Consider the following 23,225-nt stretch of genomic DNA (forward strand, 5'->3'; position numbering starts at 1 on the left):
AGATACTTCAGAGAAAATTTCATCACATAGTTCTAGGAATCTTTTAGAAGGTATACTTAAAGCACTTAGGTAAATCACAGAATTCTGCAAAAATAGTTAACATGCCTTGGAGACTATGGTTTCTGAAATCGCCCAGGTATTTCCACTCATGTCTAAATATCTCCTCATTGATGCATTCTATTTCTCTCTTATCAGCCCACTATCTTATTAATTCTATAATTAATAAATATTTTCAAGTTTGTTTTCTGAATTGCCCTCTTTCTCCAACATTTTTCTTTTGTTTGATTTCCTGCATGCATATAATATGCTTCAACTAATCTATCTGTATTCCCTCACATGCAGTTTCTTCCCTATTCCCCCATTACTTTTTATTCCCAACTTCATGTCTTCTGGGTTTGCTTTAGGAGTTTTGGTTTTGGTTTTTGGAGCTAGCTGCATGTGCATGAGTACAGAACCACCTACTGGAGCACGAGCAGCTCTCGTGTACTTTCCTGAAGAACTCTCCCTCCTACAATAGACATTAGTTGCCAATAATGCTGCATCTAAAGGTGGCACTTTATTTCCCAACCAGTACTACCATACTGTTATTTTTGTCTGGTTTGCCATTGCACATGTCCTGCACTGCTGAGTTCTTGTGTCTGAAAAACACTCTTTTCTTGTAGTCATCCACTGCCTCTGACTCTTTCAGTCTTTCATGATAATCTCTGAGCTTTGAGAGAAGGCACATAATTGATATAGATGTCCCATGTAGGGCTGGTTACCATCACTCTATAGTCTCTTGTTCTCTGTATGCTGACCAGTAATGGGTCTTTGAGTTATTGACCTCTTACTGGAAAAAGAAGTTTTTCTGATGAGGTTTGAGATGTTCTAATATATGAATACAAATGATGAATTGTTAGGAGCCAACTGAATACTGTGTTCATGTAGTAGAGCTATAGCTGTAAGTTCTCTCCCAGGGCCTAAGACTTCTCTAGCCACAAGTTCTTGGACCCAACTATATTCTATTATATTTCTTGACATTGATCTCAAAATAAAAAAAATGTTTTACCTACATGTCATGTATGGTTAGATCGCCATTCGCTTCATAGCCAATAGCTGTATCCAGTTTTCAGTGATGTAGTACTTTTGGAAGATTCAGATCTCTGTGCCTGATTAGTAATAATAACTATAATCATTCCAATTGTTGTTTAGCAATTTGCAGAAACAAAAACCACTTCTCTACCCTTTTTACCTCCCCCTATTAAGAGTACCACAGACTAGTTTTTGAATGTTTAATTGCTTTTATTATTTCTTCCCACTTAGCAAATTCTACTTTGCATGAGGCTGGTATCATTTTGTGCATGTTCTTTCTTTTCCTTTTAACATACATCTCTTTCCTGACTTAAGTTAGAAATTCATGTTGCTCAGGGAAGCCTTTTCTTTAAATTTAAATTTTGACTGACCATTTTGATTATTATCATAATGTCATTTGGTAAAGAATTTCAAATCAGCTGTTTGTTCACTGACATCAATTTGAAATTAACCTACAAAATGGAAGGGGTCCTACGACTATAAACATATGAAGAATTATGTTTCCTAGACATGTAAGTCCAATGCTCAGCTCTTTATGTAAATTGTTACATAATATGTTACACACATAAATTCTATCTATCCATTCATGCTAGATTTCCTATTCCCTCCTTTCTCTGTTGCTTTCAAGCCATAGCTCATAAATTTCCAAAAATATACCGAGTTTTCTTCTGTTCAATACATAGAAAATAATGAATGTCTTTTTAACCTCTGTCCTGGGAAGTAAAGAAAATAGAAAACGATAGCAAAATTCAAGTATGCAGGGGAGCATGTTCTCTGCTTGTCTCTAGAGCTGGTACTAAATTCAGATTGTGTGCCTTAAGGTAAGACTTTGAAAAAAACTAAACTATATTTCCTGATCTTAAACAAGTATATCCATTTGTAGCATTCTCAGCCACTTGAAAAGATGAGATTTTTTTTCTTGGTTATCGTATTTTATTCAGCAAAACAGCATATAAAACACAAACAGCATATATATCCTAAACCTTCAAGAATTTAGTTTCATCCAAGAAAATGAGGTATTCGTACACATCTTTGAAAACCGAATTTTCATGTATGCCATCAAACAGGAAATGAATGACTAAATAAAATTGTTTCGTTTGTATCCAGTGGTTTGTTAGGGCTGAATTCCACCAGTAAACAAGGCAGAGTTTAGGTGGGTCCTTGGGAAGTAGTTGCATTTTGGAGCTAAGTGTTATGGGGCTTGTGAATATGTTAATTAGTAAGGATAGAACATTTAGGAAGCAGCAACAAAAGCTCACTGTGACAGAATGTCATTAAATGTCGTAAGAAGGCTTAAAAAACCTGCTAAGGCTCCTGATAACCATGGTGAGATACCCAAGTTCCAGAGAGGAATTTCATACAAGAAAGCATCTCAAAGGCTTTACAATTGCAAGTAAGGACGATAACTCCAGTAGCAGTTGTAACTAATAAAATGCAGAAACTCTGGGTATGCACAGGAGCACATTAATGAGACTCTCATGAACAAATGGTATCTATAAGACCAGCAGTTTAGCCTCAGGTTACTGATAAGTCTAACCTGTAGTCTCCTTTCACAGTGAAAGCTTAAAGAATTGGCGATCGAGACAAATATGTATCTGGTCCAAAGGGAATCTCTTCATTTGAACGTCAATGCTCAGGCAATTGAGAGTGAAACTCTGTTGTTCAAATAGTTAAAACTGGTAGGAAGGAGCTAGTGAAATACAGAATTAGGGAAGCCAGAAAGGGAGTTATTAAGTCTTTCTCCACAGGGGCAAGTCTGAAAAGATACTTAAAACCTAAAGACTGAAGAAAGACAATTAGATTTAATAAATGACATATTAAAGGTCACAATGAACTTAAAACAGATAAGTAAATGGAAGGAGACACCTGCAACCAGTGGGTATGGATTGACTTGTGGAGCAGAGTAAAACAACTTAAAAAGTGGTAGGGTCAAGAAAGTGCTTCATTTTATTTGTGTGTGTGTGTGTGTGTGTGTGTGTGTGTGTGTGTGTGTGTGTGGGTTTCTCTGTGTAACAGTCATGGCTGTACTGGAACTAACTTTGTAGACCAGACTGGTCTTGAACTCCAGAGATCCAAAATGCTGGGATTAAAGGCATGTGCTACCACACCCTTCAAAAATGTTTCATTTTAAATGGCACAAAATAGAAAGAAATAGGATATTATAGAAACAAAGCCCGTTCTTTATTGAGTAACTGTGTTTTAAATATATGTGATCAATTTCCTTTTGGAAACACGTATATGAACTTCTAATTGGTAGAGGTCATGAATGTAACTAGAAACTATTAAATCCCTTAAGTTCTTATAATTCTGCTTCGCAAAGCTATATCTTCAATTCCATACATCTTGATTTCTAATTGACATTCTCTTTTGTAACTGTAGATTTAAATGCCCTAGAAATGTAGAGTACTTAAAAGTGCTAGTGCACTCTAACCTTGCATGAAATAATGGTTCATTTTCTGAGGAAATACTTGCCAGTGCTGATCTCTGCAACTTAATGCCACAGATTGTTTCATATCCAAGATCTTGGAACAATGGTGTTTCTGATTTCAGAGTGTTGCTGCCTACTCACTGGAATGTTTGCTTAGATTTTAATAGTCCAAACCCCCCAAATCTGTAAATTACCCAGAATCAGTCAAAATCTTTTGGATTTCAGAGCATTTGGACTCACTGTTTTGGATTGGGAATACTCAATTTCAATTCTAGCATCTTTATTTTCACACAGCAGTTAATATATTACCACCATGTAAATGATTATTGACTGTTGTTTAATTTCTTTTTAAAACATAGTTCATTTTTTTACATTATTTTCCCTCTTCCTTTCAACCCTCCATGTACTCCCCTTGCTCTTAAATTCATGACCTATTTTTTTAAATTAGTAATGTGTGTGTGTATGTATACATGTGTGCGTGTGTTTGTTTGTTTTCCTAAACATATAAATACAACCTACTCTGTCAGTAGAATGTTACTTGTATGTATATGTTGTCAGGGAAGACCATTTGGTATTGGATAAAGAAATGGTAAGCTCCTCCTTAGGGAAGATTATTTCTCATCTCTCAGCATTCCTTAGTTGCCTTTAATTCTTTGTGTAGAGCAGAAGCCTTATGAGATTGCCCCCTTCTAAATTAGCAGGTGTGTTGTTATTCTTGTTATTAGGCAGCCATATTGGTATAATTTCATGAGTGTAGCACCCCTGACACATCTTGGAGACACAATCTCATAGTAAAGTTCCTGTCCCTCTGACTCTTGCAATCTTATCATTCTGCTCCCTCTTTCACAGTGACTCCTGTGCTTTAAGTGCAGGCATGGTGTTGCCTGTATCAGTTGAAACTGATCTCCAAAACTCTTCATTTTTCTCTGTTGTGGTTTCCTGCAATGGTCTTTCTCTTCTTTTTGAAAAGAGATGCTTTCTTTGAAGAGGGATGAGAACTGCGCTTATCTGTAGATACTAGGATAAATATTTGGAGTGGAGTTAAGGATTCTGCTGAATTCATAAACTGAGTATTAGTAGATTCTCCTTCTGGATCTATGACTTCACTAGCTGCAGGCTTCTGGTACCAGGCGCGCTTTGTCTCTTGATGAGTGGGCCTTACACCCAATTATAGTGTTGTTGGTTACCACCAAAGTGTGTCTGCTACTGCTGCACCCTTAGAGTTACCATGCCATGTTAGTTGTTGTTATGGTTTACAGGCATCTTAGCTGGATAGGACTATAGAGTGTTTCTCTGCTTTCGAAGCTTGTATGGCTTCTTCTGGTACCATGAATACTAGTGTTCAGGGAGGAAGCTTTCAGTCAGATCCAGCTCAGGTTCTCTGAATCCCATATCTGAAATGCATAGTGTCTTTAGCAATAGGAACTTAACTTTGACTTCTAGGAGGCAACCAAAGGCAACAGCAGTATCCTGTTTGGAGAATCATTTGGATAACCCCTACCTACAACTCAGAAGAAGGTTTCTCATGCCTGTTGTTGGGGGGAGGTTTTTAGATAGACTATGATTCTTGAAGGGAATATTGTCAGCCCAGATTTGATACTTGCATGTTGGTATTTTACACTTCATTTTAAATTATATATGTAAGTTCCATGGTAAAGTACCTTTGAAGTCATTTATCCCATTGAAAATTATTTTGTTATATTTCTCTCATTTCTAGTATTGTAGAATGTCCTTTCCTCTCATGCTTGCTTATTATTTTGCTTTATTTTTTAACCCATGCCTCCCCCCATATTTGTTTAACATGATTTCATCAACATATCATGAAATACATTGTATCATAAGTTTTCCTTATCTTAGAGCTAAAAATACCCTTGAGAAAGACATTATTTTCTAACTACATTGGGCTCTGTTTATCCTTAGAAGATGTATGCCACCAGCCCATACTCCGACCCTGTTGTGTCAATGGATCTAGATCCACAGCCAATCACAGATGAAGAGGAAGGCTTGATATGGGTCGTAGGTCCTGTCCTTGCTGTGGTCTTTATCATCTGTATTGTGATTGCTATTCTTCTATATAAAAGGTAAGTCTGCTCTATGGTTTAATTGTGACTTTGAGGACTACCTTGATTTAGAAGAATAAAACAATTTTTATGATTTTGTGTTAAATTTTATATGATATATTTAAAGAAAGCCCAGTAACTAATATTGGAAAACATGTTGTTATGCCTAGGACAAATTAGGATGACTGAGCTTGTGGTGTCGTCTTTTATGGTCCAGAGTGTACTTTTTCAGCCTCCATATTTTATGATGCATTTTGATGACCAGTTTTCATGACAGTAGGATATTGGTACACTCCAAACAGCTCATTCCATACAAACTTTAATTTGGTTTTTAGGTGATTATTTCTGAAACACACTTTTGCACATTTCTATTCATTAGAAATTCATTAACAAATCTAATGTGCACAAGTGCTAAAAGGTTTCCTTATTCGCTGTTTGTGAGGGTTTAGCATACAACTAAATGATTAAAGATTTTAAAAAGAGAGAGATAAAGAATGAATTCCCTCTCAGTTTCTTTGCATCTTTTGTCAAATATTCACTGTTAAATTCACATCAGTGTTCAAGAAAGGGTGATCAGAAAGTACTGTCATCTACTAAAACAAATTTCTACCCATAGTCCTTATATGTCTCAATATTTACCTGATTAGTATTTTGTCACTTCTGCCATTATTCCTTTGTTCTTATGTTCATAGAATAGGCTTGTTTTTTTCTTCATGATCTCTGATTTTCTCTGAAAAACTGTCTCTTATAAGAGTCCATTCTATTTATTCCAACACAGAGAGAAAGTTTAAGTGATAAAAGACAAAGTTCATAATCATGATCCATTGAGTTGTCTATACTATCTTGGAGTTAGGAGATAAAGATTCTTAGTTATCCCATCAATCCCTATGTACCTCTTCAGATCACTGCCACCACACAATTGCTCAAGACGTAAAGTACTTGGGAATGTGTGATCAATGACAGAATCTTCTCTTAGTTGATGGTTTGAATCTCCCCATTTCAGTCTTTATCGTATTGGTATGTGTCATATTGGAGGTTGTTACATTTTCTCACCTCTCCTCTGTATCAGATATAAAAGTAGAAGAAAGTTGCTGTCCACAAGCTTCAGTCCAGTCATGGACCTATATGAGCCAAGGCAGGAGTTGGTACCCATTCCTATATATGTCCTACAGGTAGTGATCAAAGAGAAAAGATGAGTTAAAAAAAAAACAAGCCTAATTAGATTTCTCATTGTTATCTAAAAGATGCTCATTCAAGTGATCACATCCTACACTGGAATTTGGCCAGAAAGAAGAAAGTACCTATTCACAGGTCCCTTTCTAGCCAATACCATGTGGCATTTCTGATATTTAAAATGTGCAGAATGCATGCCTCATGTTCAAGTCATGTTTTATTATGATATGCCAGGCAATTAATAAGTAATTCTATTGTGTTTGTAAGTTAATTATGTAAACTATTAAATTAAAAACCTTGACAATTTTTTAAACTATAATTACATTTTCCTTGATTCATCTACATATGCTTGAAAAGAGTCAACTCATTTATAATATTCCCTAATCCTGCAAAGGAAGCATCTTATTTAAAGGTTTCATGACTCTGTTAAAAGAGTTGCATTTTTGCGTGTGCACATGTAGCATAGTCTAATGGGATTGTCGGAAAATGCATACATTCTTGAATGTTAAGTATATTTAGCTAACCATCTGAAGGCCATGGAGCATTTCTTAAATAGAAATGCTTGCTTCAGCACTAAAAAACGTTCCTGACTTGAAAATTAAGTAGACCCAACAATGTCCTTCTTGATTATCATGAGGCAGTTCAAGAGGAAATCTGCACTCAGTGAATGGTGTCTTTTATAGCTTGGATTCTGAACAAAGTTAATTATGTAATAAGTACCTCACTCTGTCTTTTAGGTGCCTTTTGGGTTATACAGAGATCATTGATAATGTTTCAAAATTGAAAGTATCATTATTGTCATTACTATAACTAAGAAAATATGAATATTTTACTTCCTTAAGCAAATGATGTTTAGAGACATCAATGGCATAAAAATAAACTGAGTCACATTGGCTTGATAATTGTCATTACCAGATACCCCTTCTCACAGGATGTGAAAGAGCCAGTAGCTTTGGATAACTTGCCATATTAATAATTATATTTTACCCTGCAACTTGAGGTTTGACGCTTTTTCTTAATAATTATATTGGTGTGGAAATGTGACACCACTTTATATCTCTTTGTTAATTTGACTTTTCTTTTATTCTGATAATTTTTATATCTATGATCCATTGATAACCAGTGATAAAACTATTACTAAGCTTTGTAAGGGCATTAACCTACATACTGAATCTTAACAATATTAAATGACAATTGGTAGATTTATAGTGTTACAAATATTACTTATTATGTTTTATTCAAAAACATTTTTATAATTCATTTATCCAATGACTCAGCAACATAAATTCAGAAATAAGGCCTAGGAAAACAGTGGGATATAAATCAGCAACTCTGTGGTCAAGGTCAACTTCTATTGCTGAAGGGCTAGAAAGTCTTGTCACCACCTCAAACTTCATCATTTACAAAGAAAATAAATGGACTAGGCAAGTGAGTTTTTAATAATACTATTCCATAATCTGGGAATATAAAAAAGGTAACAGGACTTTATGTTGTTTCTATTTTATATGTATATGTGTGTATCTAATTGTGATGTATAAACCCAGGTTACCATCATGCATCCACCACTGACAATTAAAATTCACCACTCGTTTCCTCCACATTCATCTACTCTACACATGCTAATAGGTAACACTCAGTAATTAGTTCTAATACAGCCTGAGAATTATTAATAAAGAAAGTAAACATTTTAAAATAAAATATTAACTTTAATTTATGGGGAAAATTCAAGGTAGTTGATAGTGTCTTTTTCGACGTCATGGTATGGGAAAGAAAGTACAGAATATGAAGGGAGAAAAATCCAAGGCATGCCATAAGCAGGAAAAACATCCTTGGACACGATAGCTCAGCCCCTGGAGAGTGAAATTTCTGTCCTTACCCTCAGTTACTTATCTGTAAATCATGAGGTAGATGAGACAAAACAACTAATTTGCCTTTCCCAGCTGTTCCTGGAGTTTCTGATTTACACGAATTTCTGACTTATCATCAGGCATATATAGCAGCCATTATACCTTGTGAAGAAATCTTTAGGTCCATACCTAGCTCAGAGTCAGTGCTGCCCCTGACACCCAGCAGGCTCCCATGCCTGGAGTCCCAGTCTCCAGGCCTTGCGACTCCTCTCATCTTGATCACTCTTCTTATCTTTTATGTCTGAGATCCTGCGTCTCCGCCCTTTAGTCAGGCTATCCTGAACACACACACCCCATCCTATGTCCTTGTAGTTCTAGCTATTGATGATAGAACCTGTCGCGTCTCTTGTTTCTCATTGCCTACCAAGTGCCCAGAACGGAACTATATTGGATACATGGTCTTATATGTGTTCAATAGCATTAAATTTACTTTCCTCCAACTGTTTGTTATATCATTTCCTATCAATTTCATCTTGGCCTATAATATAAATTTACCTGCTTTTCAAGCCTTCTAATATAGATATTTAAATAAATACGAGTGCATGTAAAGGCTAAATCAAGCAATTCCATAAAAGTGTTCTGTTAGTTAACTCTCCATCCTTTCATATAAATGTCCAAGCAGCCTTTCTCTTCCACACAGGCTTCCCTACACCCCAGACTCTGATAACTCGTCGATTAAAAAGGAAGTGGAAAACATGTATGCAAGGTTATTTTGTTTGTAATTCAGTACACTTGGTAAATCACTTTACACTTAAACCCAGAAAGAGCTGATAAAATAAACGTGTTACCACTGTCATCCTTCACTGTGTGTGCGTTTATAGAGATAAATGTGAATCTTTGTTTTTCTTTCTTTGAGCAATGGACTGCATTGTCTATAGTTCTTGTGTCTCCAACACAAAAAGCACTTTACCCACTGCCACCAAGTGAATATTGTTCAGATTAACTCTTTCTGGAGAAAGCTGTAGTCCCTGGAAAACTGTTTCATATTTAAAGAGTCAATGCATCATTACAGGTGGAAGCACCCATGAGTGACTGGTGGATGTGTTTACAGAAAGTAGCACCCCAAGAGGAAATGTCTGTCTTTTCAAAGGCTAGTAATAAAATGCTTTTGTGAATTAGCTGAGCTGTATAGAAGGGCCATGCACTTTGGATTTATAATAACTAGTATTATATTTTCAAGTACTAAAAATGTCTTTAACCCTTTATTATAAAAAGATTTATGATTGCCTTACTTGTCAAGAAGTGTCGGAAAAATTATTTCTGCTACTTTATTACATTGTGGTGTAATGTTCCAATGTTCAAAATTTTTCTCAGTGCAATGAAATTTGCAGAATTTCATATCATTAAAGAATGACATACTACTTAGCTGGAGGCTTACATTTATGAAAGTCTGTTGTGTTTTCATTAAGAGCACCAGTTGTTTTCCTGAGTTAGACATTAAAAATTGAATATCATGGTCATCATATACTTGCTGTATTAGTTTTTGCAGCATTTTTGTAAAGTAGTAAGTGAATGCACGAGCGAAACCACACATTCTTTATTCAGTGGTATAGTCTCATGGCCTCCATTTACTTCATGGCCTGTAAACATTTTGATGCATTATCATTTGCTAATATGTGTGAGCTATGTGTCTCTGCTTGTGAGCACTACTTTTAAAAACTTGGTTGTCATGGTTACTCTTGTTACCATTGGCCAACTAACATTAAGCCTTTCTTTTTTTTTCCTTTCTTATTTATTTATTTTGTGCTGCATTAAATGGAGCAGTAAACCTGACAGGTGAGGAATAGAGACCAAACCCCTTCTATGCTCAGTAAGGAAAAACTAAGATACAGACAGATTTGAAGTGTTGATGAGGTGAGCGTGGGGGTCAGCATAAAAGATCCTGCCTAGCAAGTGGAAGCTGAACAGAGCCTACATGCCGGTGAAAATTTGGATATTAAAATGCTGATGAGGGACATATTTTGCCTTTATGAGAAGAAAACAATGTATTTCAGTAAAACCAAATTTAGAAAGCAGTAAAGCTAGTCTCTGAGTTTTGTGTTCAGAGGTAAATGAGTATATGTGTGTGTTAATGTGTCTGCAGGATAGAAATGTGAGTTGTCCTGTAGACCTTTTGTTTCGTTTGTTTGTATCCCCTAGAGAATACTCTTACCAAACCCAAAATTATCCCTGTGTCCCCCAGCCCTGATTTGCAATAACAGTAATAACAATAGCTAAATATACTTAATGATGATTCCAGACTGCTTTCTACTTTTTCAAAAACATGCTTATTGTTTAATATAAACACTTGATTAAAATTCAGCTAAAAGACGGATCTTAGAGGTCATCTGCCAGCACTACATTCAGTGGCCTTTAGGGTGTGTTGCCTGTGCTAGCCAGCACTGGAATCATTATTCCCTGAAAACTTTCCAGAAATACAAATTCTTAATTCTCACCTGAGATGATTAACGTCCCCAACTTTGACACAGGAACCTATGTTTTAAAGTGCCCTCACAGCTGATTTTTGTACACACTTAAGTTTGAGAATCACTGTTTATGTCGCTGCCTCTAAAATTGCCCTGTTTGCCCAGTAGGCAACAGTGAAGTGACAGGAATATTAAACCTCCAGGAGAAGGTCTCCCTTAGTAGACACCACAAGTTGCCATTAATCCCGCAGAAAAGTTCAAACTATTTTGTTTCAGTCAAAGACATAGAACTGGGAACATGTTTCTTGTTCTCAGGCCCCATTGTAGCTATGCAGGTACTTTTACAATTTATAATCCCTCCTCCTTGTACTCACATTAGAGTTAAAACATAATCTTCTTTTTCATCAGTGAAGGAAATGAGAAGACAGCCTCTACCTGATATGCAGTCAGATAGATTTGAAAACATAATTAAGGACATCAAAACCATTTTCTTTAAATATTAAGAGTAGAGTTTTCATAAAGGAGTTGCATTTAAACCCTGCTTCCAGATCATGAATACCATCTTCTAAACAAACTAAATTTTCTCTGACGTCCTTCCTCAATGTGAGCTATATAAAAAGAAAATAAAAGAAGAAGTTTTGATCATTGTGGAATGTCATGTGATCTTTAGTCTCTCTTTAGCTGTACAATTTCTCTATGTGGTACATACTTGTTATTTTAAAAAGCAAACTTAATCGGAAAACTATAACAGGTAAAATTGAAATGTTTCAGACCACTGTTATAGTTTTCTAATGGAAAATGAAATGATGGAACTTTAAAACATTTACCCAGAAAATGCTATGGCTCACATTTATGCTGGGCCTGGTATAAGCTATTCCATCCTCTTCACATTTTATAATAGTAAATATTTAAAAACAATTAAACTTCTTACAATACTGTTTCTTCTCACTCTTTGTCAGACATATTTTGTGTGTTTGAAAAACTCCGATCCCAGTAAATATGTTTCTACTAGTAGTAAGGTTATAGGCAGCCGCAATCATGCCTTTGGTTTTCATCAAACAAAGCTAAGAGAGTCTTTGATCTTGGTAGTCATCAAATTTGAGCAGACAGAGCAAAAGAAAAATTAGCTATTAGATGTCCAGAGGCTCCTTTTAGTCACCCATGAACTGCAATTATTTGGAATGTATGATTTATAATTTTAATCCCTTATTATGATCTTTCTGAGGCTCCTGTCCTGACAACTGGTGTAATTTCCAGCTTTCCCACTACAAAAAAATTGGTTGACTTTCATTATAGAATGTTCCTTCAGCATAGCCGGTGTCACTCAGCCTGGCCTCTGGGAAAAAGAAGATAAGGAGGCTGTTTGATAATTCTCTCAAGAGTGAAACAGTTTCCTTGCCCAGATATTTCTAATTCTGCTGTCCATGTCCTTGAATAAATAGCAGTATAGTCACTTTGGAAAGGAAGAAAGATGCAGGTTTTAGTCATTGGGTCTGGCACATCAGTAAAGAAATGCACCTGTGCCTACTTACCCACAAAGGCCCCAGCCTGAGAAAAGCCCTGGTATGTGACATAAAAGGACCAAGTGTGAGTTTCCCCTGAGACCGGCTGGCTAGCTGAACTCCTTGGCATTCATTAAGCAATGCTGCATCTTCGGCGATAAAATGAGTATTTCAGTGTTGTGCGACTGATACCCATGATTGCTACTCGGAAAGCGATACTTGTGTTCTCCTTTGCACGTGGGTCCTAAGCCCCTGTCATCTTTCTCATTAATCTTTCTGACCCTCTGCCTCTTCTTTCCATTTTCATTTCATATTCCCTGCAACTAGAAGTGCCAGTGCTTCAGACACAACTCAGAATCACCACTGTCCTTAGATTGGCAGTGTGGCTTGGCTTGGCAGTGCATTCCCTCCTAAGGCTCTCCCTGACAAATTTCGGTAGGAAAATGTAGTCCTGAGATAGGTTATTCCAAGGTACTTAGAGGACACGGTGCCTAATAGAACCCACCCAAGAAAATTTTGGTAGGAAAATGTAGTCCTGAGATAGGTTATTCCAAGGTACTTAGAGGACAAGGTGCCTAATTGGACCCACCCAAGAAAATTCATTATATCAAGGATATGTCACCACAGCATTGCACTTGAGTAAGTCAACGGCACATCCTCTCTTTGTCAGTCTGCCTTTCATCCCCTGGTTACTTCTATTTTGTATAGACGAGCAGTGACCAAAAGGTTTTCTGGCTAATCTGTAGAGCATTGAATGACAGGAACAATGACAAGAACAATGCTCACCAGTCATCTGTTCCATAGCCATATGAAAAGTACACAGGATCACCTAAACACATTGAAGCACACCTTGCACAAAACAAGAATTCTTGCTTTAAACAAGGATGAGATGCAACCACTCTGACTGCAGTATGGAGACTGCTAGTATCAATATTTTGAAAAGGGCAATCTGAAAAGTGCTTCTGTTTGTTAAAAGGGGATTTCATCTAACTCTCCAAAAGAAACTTTTTGAGTTTGGAAGAAAATGGATGAAAAATTCGCAACATTTATTTGAAAACTTGTTTATTTTTTGGAAACTTAATAGAGTATATCTAATTAAGTCAGAAGTAAAACAAGGAGAAGGTGGATTATGTGAAGAATCACACTTATAGAAAAACCTGATCAGGTGTCTTGAATAATCATCAGGGGAGTTGGCAATTGTGCGAAATAAAAGTACTTTTTTTTCTTGCCTTTCTGTGATTGACTTCCATTAACAAAATATTAAATTTCCTTACATAACACCACTATACACACCCACTACTATCATTTTTCCTTCCAGTTTGAGAAACAAAGGGGTTGTTTGTTTTTTGTAGTCCCAACTCTCCCTCTGGGTATTAGGATAACTTAATATTTTAGAAATATATTTACTGCACTTACCTCCAATAGATCTGTATTTTGTAGCCACCAGTTATATATTCTTTTAAAAGAGAAAGGGGCAGGGATAGGAATAGATTGAGTTGTTTACTTTGAGGCCAGGCAGTTTTCCTATGGTAAAATGTTAGTTTTTGTCTACTAGAGGTTTACAGTCCTATTAACCATAAATAGTACCAGTAGACAAGAGAATTTCAGGGCAAGCATCAGGGTACATCTAACAGTGCCCCATGCAAACCCAAAATTAGATAACCTGAATTAATTATTTAGCCCCCAAACTGAAGAGTGATTTGAGATTATTTACATTAATGGGGCAAAAGCACCTGAACAAGGTCATAGAGCACTTTAATTATAAAGCTGTTTAAGAGCTTTGAAACCAAAGTGTTGAAAGAAGAGCGGTGGAATGACTAGATTGTTGCTTAGTTCTTTGATTATTTTCCTCATCCTAAATCTTAAATTATAATTTTTCCTCTGTAGGAAGAGGGCAGAGTCGGAGTCCAGAAAGAGCAGCTTACCAAACAATAAGGAAGTCCCTTCACATCACCCAACAGACCCAGTAGAGCTGAGGCGCCTTAACTTTCAAACACCAGGTAAGTGACTCATCCCATCTGTCACAGAGTGGCATAGTCTAATTGGCACTGCCTTGAAAATTGATAAATAACTTAGTTTTGAACCATTTTTTGTCCATCCTGATCTTTTGTTTTAATATTGTTGAAGTATACCTACATAAACAATAGAGAGAAATTTAAGCACTTTGTGAAATCTGAAATGGGACAGGGAAGACAAAGATGTATCATTTGTCCTCAGCCTTTAGAAAAGTATCTATCATTTTAATGAGAATGACATGGTTTATTTATGTTCAGTGGTACCAATCTGCTTTCTCATCTTATAAAATAAATGCATGAGTAAATAGATGAATATGGCAATTGTTCTTCTCATTGGCATATTTATTTCTTACTCTGCTCTCTGTGTTTATGGTACCATGAAAGAAGAATGTAGGAAGTAAAGAGAGGAGACTGACAAAGAGGATAAAGGAAAGGATGGATTGAATTAATGAACATTTTCATGTCTTTTAAAATTTAATTATACTAAATTTCACTGACCAATTTATATTTCAGGCTGTAGACACATTTGAACAAGTTGAGATATGAAATGTATACATTTTATTAAAATAAAAAAATATTAAATGCTTCAACAGAGAAAAGTACTATTCTGCTGACAGATGGTTTTACAATAATATTACTTTAAGACTAGATCTACTTTGCTTTTTTCTGCCCAAACTGTTCATGTCAAGTAAATGGCAAATATCAAATGTGAGTAGGGACATCACACTGAGAGTCCTAAGTACCTTCCCATAGTGAGCAAGGCAAAGCATTGTCTAGAAGGGTCTTTGGGAGTAAAATGTGGTTGTTGTAATATACCACACACTGCAGGCAGATGTCTTTTGTTTCTAATTAACGTTTGAATTCTGTAACTCCAAATGTGATACACTGTAGGTATTAAACTGTACATTCTCAATGAATTGCTTTGAACTGTGAAAATGCATGGCTTATTGTGTTTAGCATAATTTTTGCATATAGATGATCACAGTAACTACTAACTCCAAATGAAAGAGCTGTTCCACATTTTCAAGGTAGCTATACAATCATCACAAATGTTGAGTTGTTCAAAATTTTGATTTAAATGAGGTTAGGCTTTTTTACATTTGCCTTTTTGAAGACATACGCCTTCATAAGCATAAATGGCAGAGCAAATGTCCATAAAACCAAATGTCTGCTACATACACATTTACATAACTGATAAATGGAGTCTGTGAACTTGTCCATGAAGGGTGAACATATCTGAATTGTCTTCCAGGGTCATTGCAGTCCTCTGCATGCATCATGTTGAGTCTTCCCCATGGTGCTTTTTAAAGGCAATTTGATATAAAATAAATTGGCATAGTAACTCTACTTTGCTTCATTTTAAAATGGAAGTGTACTGACTGCTTCAGAATGGTTGGCCCAATAATTCATGTACTTTCTCAGTCATCTAATTCAATCCATAGAGAATTCCCAAAAACCAAATTCTTCCCTACATTTCATTGCTTAGCCTCAGTAATCCATTGAGGAAACAGATTGCTCTCAAATGCTGCTGTGCACTGCCTCTGTGTGAAATGTGATCTGCGCTGAAAGCGATCATGTCCTTCTAGTAGACATGGAATCATAGTGCATGTTGAATTAAGAGGTGGCACATACGAGTGCCACCTCTCTATTCCTACAGGCTGACAGCAGTTGCTCAGAAAGGCAGAGCATGGCAGGGAGCCACTTGTCAAGAATGTCTAACAGATACAGGTAATGATGAGCAAGAAAATCTTCCAAAAGATCCCATCTTCAGGTGTCTTTCACTTCTGTGAATGCGTTTTTACAAGCATGACCAACCCAAACATTCTCTTTAAGAGTGCATTTACTTAATGCATGTAGGAATGTTAGATCTGCTTATGGAGAAAGTGGGCTAAATTCAAACTGCCATGAGTTACAGTTGAGGTATCATTGCTGTGTCACTTAAGAATTTACTGAGCCAGGCATTGGTGACGCACACCTTTAATCCCAGCACTCAGGAGGCAGAGGCAGGGGGATCTCTGTGAGTTCAAGGCCAGCCTGGTCTGCAGAGCTAGTTCCAGGACAGTCTCCAAAACAATACAAAACAATATAGAGAAACCCTGTCTCGAAAAAAACAAAAAAAAAAGAATTTACTGAATTAAAAATGGATATTAAAGTGTACAATAAGGTATCGTTTGCCTAGGGTTACCATTGTTACTGAATGCAGAGTGGCATAAAGCGGAAAAACATGATGAAAAGGAAGAAAGGAAATGTAGTAAAGGAAAAGAACAGCACAGAAGAGATTGCCCTTCCCCACCGAGCACAGCCTCTCATTCAGGAATTCTTACCTTATGCTTTAGCTTGGAAGAAAAATCTACTTAAGCTTGATTCCTTTCTGTATAAGATGGGTTGATGTCCTAAATAGTGACCATTTACAAATGAAGTAGGCTGAAGTATTAGTGGCGAATATGTAGGGATATGGCCGTTTTCTTCAGCCCACTAGTGGAAACCCACTAGTGACTGTAAAATGCCTTAAAAACACATCAAAGGGTGAGAGCAGAAGGTGGGCCTGTAAACCGAATGTCTGTAATTTTCCTCCCCTCTTATTCAAGATTCGTGATTTTTCTCAGGTGATAAACTAAAGTGATCCTTGATTAGCTTTTGTTGGTGCTATGATTCTACTTTTTATTTTAAATTTTCTATATTTCATTATGTGAAATGTGTTATATGCATCATACCTATTAATCTGTAATTACTTGTTCCCTTACAACATTAACAGTTGAGGATATTTGTTAATGACATGCATAAATGGAAAATTAATAACCCATGCCTTCACTCCTAAAAATTATGACATGCAGTGAAATAAGAAAACTGTGATTTATATACCAAGGACCTACCCCAGAATGTCCCCAGGAGAGCAGGTGATGCCATATGTGACAGGCCCTTAGGAATGATAAAGTACCAAGTATACACTACCAGGTGACACTCCATCATCTGTGCAGGATAAAGGAAAGTTCATTGTATAACCCTCTGATTCTGTTTAATTTTCTTTTTAAAAATTCTTGTGAGTGATAGGTAAGTTACATTTTGTTTATTCTCATTAAAAAGTCTACAGCTGAGAAGTCAGATTATTTTTCAATTTTGATGGTTAGCCCAGTTGTCACATGACAGTATTCTGACAGTTTAACAGTACCACAGACACATTGTGATCATAAGGAAATCAGAATTCTTTCCACTGTTGCTTAGCTAAAGCAAAATTTTGTGTTAGCATACTTGTAAAATTTTGGACAAAAATCTAATCCTGATGTTAAAGCCTTACCTGAGCATCTGAGGGCACAGGCTCGTCAGTTTGTTAATATCATCCACAACTATGTGTTTCTTAAAGTTCAAAGCACAGTATATAGACAGGATGCATTTGGGAGAAACTAGGCTGGTTAATCCATTAACATAATTACATCTTGCATCAGTAGGTTCCAATTATTTGTGTGCTGGGCTAGACAGCATTATTATAGGATGGGCAGTTAGACAACTTTCTAACATCACCAAGAACTTTATAAATTTAAGTAAAAGCTGGGTAGAGATATGCTACTCTCCTGGCCTCAACAGAACAAGTTGGGCAAAATGAGTGGAAGACAGAGGAAAGACAGTAAAGGAATACACTAAAATTATTAACTCCTAGCCAAATACTTTTACAGATCTTTTTACAAAACTTTTACAAATGCTTATGTTCTGTGAAAAAGGGGAAAAGATAAATTATAAAAGATGCTTTTAGAAGAAACCTTGGGACCACTGAGATGACTCAGCAGGTAAGGGCTTCTCCTTTCAAGCAGACCACCAAGTTCTGCCCCCAGAACCCACAGAAGGGAGCATGCACAAGTACACACACACAATATAAATATAGTAATTAACTTACAAAGCCTTACATGTCTTTTCTAGAAGAAACGATTTGTGAGTTAGAGATCGTTGGTATTTAGGCTTCGAACTGGCAAAAGTGAACTGTGTCTGTTGACCTTCACAGCAAAGAAATAATTGCTTTTTTTCTTTCCTTGTAAACTCCACATGGCTTGTGACTACCTTCCCAGAATACCTTGCTTATACTTACAAAAAGCAGTAGTACATTTTTCTAATGGAGGGAATTTCAGAAAATTTCAAATGATGCTTGTTGACAGTAGATGCACTGATATTATTTAAACTTTCAATGTATGAATTTTTCTTTGGTAATTTCAAGTGGGAAATGGTCAAACAAAGGTTTTTCAGATAAGAATACACTTTATCTCATGAATTTCAATTCTTCCTTTTAGCATATATTAAATAAAGATAAGAACATTTTTTGATCACAGCTCTGACCTTACCTTTGTATCTGCCTTCCAAGACTCTACACAAGCCCATCTGAGCCTCAGTTGTGTGCATTCCTCTAAATGCATATATGCAGTAGGTGTGTAGATAGGGGACCATACATACCATTCTCTGCTTTAATTTTGCGATATGTAAACAGAGGCCTTTTCCAAGTTGGAATATGATTTTTTCCTCCCTTTTGGCAGTTCACACTGTAGATTTCATTCTGCTCTACAGATTTCAATGTGTGTTAAGCCATTCCCTGTTCATGAAATCTGACTTTCATGTCTTGTGGATATTTTCATACTATTGTTACAATTTTTTATATGTCAGATGCCAGGGAATGCGATAGCAAATGCCTTTATCATTTTTATAAAGACTACCAGTTCACAGTATTTTTTAATATTGCAATATTTATTTACTGATAATTTTCCCTCTCTGGTCTATGGTCTCTATAAAAGCAAAAAGAGAGTGAGATAAAAGATACTGTAAGAGATGGTAATGTATAAGGAAATGGGGGGAGAAGCAGAGAGAGAGGAGGGAGGGAAGAAGAGAGTGAAGAAGGGAGGGAGGGAGGGAGGGAAGGAGAGAGGGAGGGAGGGAGGGAGGGAGGGAAAAACAGATGTATGTTCATATTTGTGCATCTTCCCAGCAAAGTTCTTGAGTTCACTGTCAAGAGAGTCTTGTTCTGTCCAGTACATAGGAGAAGGAAGGGCAACCGGTAGTAGGGGACCCAGTACCATCCACCACCAACATGGTGCTCTCCCTCCCCATCACAAAGATATCCAAACACAACCATCGAGTGTCGGAACTAAAAAGCAGAGGCCACAGCTCTAAGGCTGCATTTCAGTATGCAGCTGACCTTAGTGTGTTTCGCCTGAAACAAAAACATGACTGGTAGATGATTGATGATCTGTGAAAAGCAAAAATAAACTCAGAAGTTAATGTATCAAAGACTGTGGTATCAGCAGCAGACTCAGACTGCCTGCGCAGTAACAGGATGGATTTTGAGAGGTCATGCAATAGCTCCCATCCATTGGTGCTAGTAATTGCACCAATGCTGATGAAACCCACCTTTCTTTATATGTATGTATATGTTTATTATCATCATAGTTTATTCTAAGTAAATATCTACATAAAACCTAACCAAAAGACACTTATTTCTTGCATGTTATACTGGTAAAACACTGACTAATTGAATCAGAATGGTAAATTTTGGTTATAATGGAAGATAGTTTGTTCAAATCCCCTATTTTGATAAATCCTACAACAAAAGTAAATTTTAAGTCTGTCATTAAATGCTTGCCCGAGAAACACTCTTACAGAATATTTTATTTAAGATATTACTGATCATAACTGATTCAAAACCGTTTTTTCCCTAGAAGCAATTGTATATTATAAAGCAAAGTTCTCTTATGTCTTATGTTCATTAGTTTATGAAATAAATTTATGAACATAGTAGAGTATTTGTATTTATCTCATCTTAAGTAGTATATAAGCTATGTTAAAATGTTACTAATCTTCAAGGAACTCAATTTCAGTGGCTTCTAAGTCAGATATACTCATGGAGGGTCATTGATAAACAGATTATCTTCTCCTTGGTTGATACCTACCAATTGTTCCCTCAGCTTTTATCATAAAGTGTTGCCAGGCAAATCATAACATATTATGGAGACATTGCAAGCACACATGTTCAGTGACAGCAAAAATCATATGCCACTATTAATACTGGCCACAAAAGCTGTACTTAGCAAATTTAGAGAGTTTGTGGCAGGCATGTAATGCAAGAATTAAACACGTATGAAAATAAATAAAGCAAGTATGAGTTGAATATTAATTATATAATATGTTAGGGAACAAAATGTTTTAGATTTGAATTTTTGCTTTATTTTGGTATTAGTATTTTTTCTAACATACAAGAAATTATTGTGTATGTATGAGTTGTTTTTTTTAAACTGGGTTTTGAAGCTAGATCTTCCTGTATACTAGGCAAATGTTCTTCCACTGAGCCACAAGCCCCAGCTATTTTAAAAATATATATTTGTACATATGAACTGAGGTATCTTGGGGATAGACTCCAAGTCTAAATGTTATTTCATAGACTCCATATGTAGCTGGAAACTAGTTTCATATGATTTCTTGATATACCTGTATTTCTGCTGCCACCTATCATATGAGGTTAGATGTAGATGTTTCTACTTATGCACCCAATCAAAGCTCAAAATATTTTGAATAGTGGAGGTTTTAGAGTTGCTGTTCTGGTACTGGAAATGCTGAACCTCTTTTTCATAAGCATTTCTCTATGACAGTATAGCTATTTGAAGTCTGCTCTAAATGACAGGACACTGTAAGAATATTTTAAAAGCATAATCTCCTTTATATTTAAAAAAAGTTTGGCCAAGTTGCACTATCATTTTTAGCATTTTGAGTTTATACTATTGGTTCATAGCCTCAAGGACTCTGACTATACTAACCTAAAGGAACCTGCAGTGGGAACATTACAAGTGTGAGTCTGAGCACACTTTGTCTGCTTTTCTTTCCTGAAAAGCAAAAATTGGTGAAAGAAAGTAGTCCTAGAAATCTGTCCCCCACAAAAAAAACAACAGTGCTACTTTCTTTGTAAAAGTGGCTACTGTACCATTGTCAGGGATCTTTGGTTTTCTGACTGTACCATCCTGACTCCCTCAGCCCTCTGATTCTGCCTTTGGGCTAGAAAATCAGCTCCTATTCAAACAAAAATCAGGCTAAAGATATCAACCAGCATAGCCGTGTTTTTGCTATCTTATTGGTTAGGTGACAGATACAATTCCTGAACTCTTGAGTACTATTGTATAAAATAAAAGCACTGGACTCAGTTACTTCCAAAATGTGCTTCAGCGAAAAAAAGTCAATACTCAAAATTTTTATTTCATGCAAGGAAGCCACTGGTATTATTACCACTAATATGTACCATGGTGAAAGTAGTTATCATTTTTTTCTCCAACCTATGCAGTAGATTTCATTATGACGAAGACACCATCAGGTTTCATTGTAACATCATATCCGATAGGTGTTAAATTCTGCTCAAGGTCAATGCAAGTCTTTAAAATGTATTTGTGTTGTGTATTTGTAGCTTTGGATCAATGAGGTCCTAGTCCTGGTACATCCTTAGCAGTTGTTAGCTACATTTCAAGTTCTTGGCTGCTAGTAATATCTGAAAAGGAATAAAGCTTGTTAGTGGGGTGTCACAGGAATACAAGGATATCACTCACAAAAAATTATTTTGTTCTCATAAATCGTGATGTGATTTTGGAGCATAAAAAAGTAGCAAATGAAGTTACAAGGTTCCTGCTGTCTTCATCATGACCTCCCATAGGATGAAGAGCTATTGCTAGGGAACTTAAAGCATCAGTGTCTCTCTCCCACCTGCAGAGGTTCTGAATTAATTGGTCTGATGTGCATCCTTCAGTGGAAATTTAAAATGCCCTCAGAATTGATATGAAAATATTGTTCTGAATGAACACATGCACACACACACACACACACACACAGAGGCACACACACTCAGATAAACTCACACTTGTTTTCTGGGCTGTGAACAATGGCCAAACTACCAGACAAAAGTTGAGAACTACTTCAATGATATCAACTTCAACTTCTTAGTATTCTTGGTGTCTAATTTTTCATCCAGAATATAGTAATCTGGATTGTGCATTTTGAGCACTAGGCGATGGACAAGTTTCTTGGAAATTATTATAAAATACACCATTTGTCTTCATTAGAATTTCTGTTGTTGTGAAGAGACACCATGCCCACAGCCACTCTTGTAAAGAAAGACATTTAGTTGGGGCTGTCTTACTGTTCAGAGGTTTAGTCCATTATCATCATAGTGGGAAGCATAGCTGCCCACAGGCAAGCCTGGTCCTGGAAAAATAGTTGAGAGTTGGATTAGCAGGCATCAGGAAGACAGAGACACTGGGCCTGACTTGAGCATTTGAAACCCCATAACTCATCCCCAGTGACTCACTTCCTCCAACAAGGCCACCCCTACCTCAACAAGGCCACACCCCCTAATGCCACTCTCTAAGCTTTCATTTATGAGTCTATGAGGGTGTGGGGGAGGGCATTCTTATTCTAAGCACTGCTTAATAAGTGTTTTCTGACATGAAATAAAGAACTTTGTTACAGTGATTTTATCTCATGTTTTATGTGACAACAGACTGATGCTTGTATTCAGCCTTAAACATAAACAAGGCAACATTCATCATATAGAGCATACACTGTTTTGACTAGCCAAAGAGAATTTACCTAAACGTAAATAGCAGACAACTCAAGTAAATAGTAGTTTTCCATTTTACAAGCAATGCTCTCCAC

At 36.4% G+C, this 23,225-nt stretch overlaps 1 protein-coding gene across 50 annotated transcripts in view; it reads left to right on the forward strand.

Annotated features, from left to right (window-relative positions):
- Nucleotides 1–23,225, forward strand: part of Ptprd (protein tyrosine phosphatase receptor type D) — a 2,190,171-nt gene that overhangs the window by 2,067,835 nt on the left and 99,111 nt on the right. For 21 of the 50 annotated variants that reach the window (XM_040757239.1, XM_040757256.1, XM_040757241.1 and 18 more), the window contains 3 exons: nucleotides 5,420–5,580; nucleotides 10,401–10,415; nucleotides 14,434–14,546. In XM_040757239.1, coding sequence (XP_040613173.1) covers nucleotides 5,420–5,580; nucleotides 10,401–10,415; nucleotides 14,434–14,546 — 289 coding nt within the window. The remainder of the gene's footprint in view (nucleotides 1–5,419; nucleotides 5,581–10,400; nucleotides 10,416–14,433; nucleotides 14,547–23,225) is intronic. The other 29 variants (XM_040757248.1, XM_040757262.1, XM_040757263.1 and 26 more) reach the window with 5 other exon arrangements.

This window comes from Mesocricetus auratus, unplaced genomic scaffold (assembly GCF_017639785.1).
Source record: "Mesocricetus auratus isolate SY011 unplaced genomic scaffold, BCM_Maur_2.0 Super-Scaffold_100014, whole genome shotgun sequence".
Lineage (NCBI taxonomy): Eukaryota > Metazoa > Chordata > Mammalia > Rodentia > Cricetidae > Mesocricetus > Mesocricetus auratus.